This window comes from Halyomorpha halys, unplaced genomic scaffold (assembly GCF_000696795.3).
Source record: "Halyomorpha halys isolate HHAL.00 unplaced genomic scaffold, Hhal_1.1 Scaffold557.1, whole genome shotgun sequence".
Classification (NCBI taxonomy): domain Eukaryota; kingdom Metazoa; phylum Arthropoda; class Insecta; order Hemiptera; family Pentatomidae; genus Halyomorpha; species Halyomorpha halys.
Genome location: NW_027107650.1, coordinates 242755 through 246191, shown reverse-complemented (window position 1 = coordinate 246191; position 3437 = coordinate 242755). Strand labels below are relative to the sequence as shown.

Below are 3437 nucleotides of genomic sequence, written 5' to 3'. Positions count from 1 at the left end.
TGTATATGAAACATACAACATATTTACTTATTGTATTATTTTGTACAGTTGTACAAAGCAATATTTTGTGGATTTATTTTGGGAAATATTACGGAAAGTACTACTCCTACGAACGACGTAGAAACGTCTAACATTCAATTGAGGAGTAGTAGTAGCAGTTTCCTTTATATTCGCCAAAATAAACTCGCACTAAAGGGAAATCGTATTTTATTATTATTCTTTCTTTCCAAATTTCGACCACCATGCGATCGATAAATGTGAAAACGCACAATTTGCTTTGTATTTGTTTTGATTAAGTAATGATTTATTTCTATGATTATTTGTTATTTTTCAGGAGTAACTAATTGGCAGAGCTGTCAACAATACCCAATCGTGCATCAGCATCCGAACCCACCACCGCCCTGCGCCTTCATACCTCCAGGTATAAAGATAACTAGAAAATGAATATTCTATACTTAATTTTCCGTAAAAGATATAAAAGAAAATGTATTGTTTTCTTTATGTAAAACTATTATATTTTGAAAATCGAAACTTTGTTTATCCCGGATGGGTTAATTGTTGTACGCAATTAACGGTACTTTACGAGCCCTCGGGAACCATACAGTACATCGCACACCTCACACCATAACAGTACCCAACTCATTTATACTGACACTAAGGCCATATACAGTATACACCCTAGGGTCACCTCTAGGAGCTAGCGCCATGCTGCCAGCCAAGGTGAATTCACCAGTGGACCTGCTGTACTAGGAAATAAGGAACTTTCTGACTGGGCCAATTACCTTCCATGAAGTAACTATAGGATTCATAGAAATCATATTAGCCTCGGAACTGGACTGACAAATCAGAAACGACATGGCAGGAAAAAAGACCTTAGAATAGGAACATGGAATATAAAAACAATCACAGTGGAACTCGTGGAGAAGATCATAAAGAACAAGGTGGACATTCTTGGTATATCTGAGGTAAAAAGGAAAGTAATTGGGGAAATGAGTCTGGATAAGGGATATACTCTCATATATTCAGGAGTCCCTAAAGGTGAATATGCTAAGGAAGGAATCGGCTTTATTATTGGTGAAACACTATATCAGAAAATGGAGGAATGGTAAGCTGTCTCACCCAGAATAGTAACAGCTAATTTCCATTTGTCTCCGGGTAAAATCACTTTAATACAAATTTATGTCCCTACTCAAGATTCCTCTGTTATAGAAAAAGAGCAATTTTACTCTGACCCACAATGGATAACAAACAAATTCAAAAGTATGAATATGAAAATTATCTGTTCTGGAGACTTCAATGCAAGAACAGGAGTTATGAGAAAGCATGGTGGAGAAAGAACAAACAATAAAAATGGTCAGCGATTGATTGACTTCTGCTTCTAAAATAACATGCTTGATGGTGACTCCTTTTTTCCACACAAGAAAATTCACAAAATTACTTTCTCAGCACAGGAAAGAAATAGTGTAATCAACTATTTTGTTGAAGTAATTTTTAATCTAATATATTGTGAAAATTGATATTAAAACAATAATAATACATTTAAATGTTATAGGTGTAATGTTATTAATAATTGTTTTCAATTTTAATAGGCCTGCCAACATATACTGCACCAAGATTGGCACCTCCACCACCACCTTGCAGCTTGCCCTCTAATGTTCCCAACTTCCGCTTCAGGCCGCACGAATACTACACAACCCATATATAAAAATTTTTGTATGTAATTGCCAAAAATGTAAATAGCTATAATGAAACCATTATTGTAACCTATAGGAGTAATTTGTATCCAATGTAAAAATTATTAGTTTCATTTATAATCTAGTCTAGAAAGAAACCTGTGTTCTAGAATGTAAATTATTAGTCATATGAGTGTGTGGGTGAGCTTTGTGAGGCCATTTTACCGAAATATATGTAATGTAGGTATTATACGTAATGTAGTTATTATATGATTTATATACATAAATGAACTTTTGCTACTACTAGCTATAATTTTTAAGTTACAATCTGATCCTATATTATGAAGGCAAACATATATTTAAATAAAGAATTTGTCAATGAATTAATTTTAAACAAGTAAAACTATCAATATGTATATATTTATTTTAATAAAAAATATAAATTCAGATATACAATTTTAAATAAAATAGATTATTTATAGGCTCTCTGATTTCCTTTCCTATTTTTAATATATTTTTTATAATAAGATGTAGTGAAAATGCTCTTGATAAAATTCTTTATTACAATAAATCATTAACAATGTTTCAGAGCTCATCATCAGGTTATCTTAATATAAATATATCTTCAATATTCACAATTAAACTGTTCTCCTTCACAGTTACAGTAGCAATAATGATATTGCTGTCAGTTTTTTAAATAAATTAATAAATAAAATTTCATATAAAATAATAAATATGGAGAAAATACAACCATTTTATTAAAAATTCTTGAAATAAGGTTATCCGTACAATCTACAATTTAACAAGGAAGAGATATTTCACTACATCTCATTATATTAATGAATACTCATCAAGTAAAAAGCTTATATTATTAAGAATATTTTCATTATAGAGTATTACTTATACTGATTTATGTAAGGAATTCTTAGACCCTACTAGATGATTTATCAGGAGAACAAATAAATATATATTATCAACCAAACAAAATCTCCTTTTTATTTTAATGCTAATTTTTTGTTTTATTCTACCTTACGATAACATACTGTTTTAAATTTTGCTTAATTATTCACTTTTACTTACCAATATATGGAATATATAGTAACGGAAAGTATTTTGATCGTGCTAAATTTTGATTTTGAGTTTCCGGCCAAAATAAACATTTAGAGGTCCCATTAGTCCAAACAACCAAGTCTCGTACAATGGTCGGGACTACTTTATAAACTCCGTAAATTCCTACCTCCTACATATTTTTTCATCATCCATTCCTTTCTTACTAATAGATTATTCCAAGTAAACCACAATGGTTCCTCTTCATCTCTCTATTTTCAATCCGCTGGTGTTCCTCAAGGTAGGATCCTTGGTCCCATCCTCTACACTGTCTATACAGCTGACATCCCAACAACTCCTAACACTATCCTTACCACGTATGCTGATGACACATGTGTGCTCACAGTTAATAATAACCCTTTGATTGTATCCCAAACACTCCAGTCCCATATCACAACCCTCGAAGAATGGTGTCAAATTGGAGGATAAAAATAAATCCCATCAAATCACATCTAATCATTGTCGTAAACCTGCTGACTGCCCTACAGTATACTTTAATAATGTGGCTCTTACCCCTGTAGAACAGATTCGTTATCTTGGACTACACCTTGACAAACGACTAACCTGGAATCCTCACACAAGACTGAAAAGACAGGAAACTGCACGCAGATTCCGACTTACAGCACTACGGTCTAAACTTCTAAACAAAAAACTGAT

At 32.2% G+C, this 3437-nt stretch overlaps 1 protein-coding gene across 1 annotated transcript in view; it reads left to right on the top strand.

Moving 5' to 3' along the window:
- Positions 1-2616, top strand: part of LOC106684220 (paired mesoderm homeobox protein 2) — an 81584-nt gene extending 78968 nt beyond the window's left edge. Inside the window, exons 4-5 of the mRNA XM_067046044.1 lie at positions 335-421; positions 1590-2616. Of these exons, the coding sequence (XP_066902145.1) occupies positions 335-421; positions 1590-1705 (203 nt within the window). The 3' untranslated portion in view covers positions 1706-2616. The remainder of the gene's footprint in view (positions 1-334; positions 422-1589) is intronic.
- Positions 2617-3437: the final 821 nt, after the last annotated feature.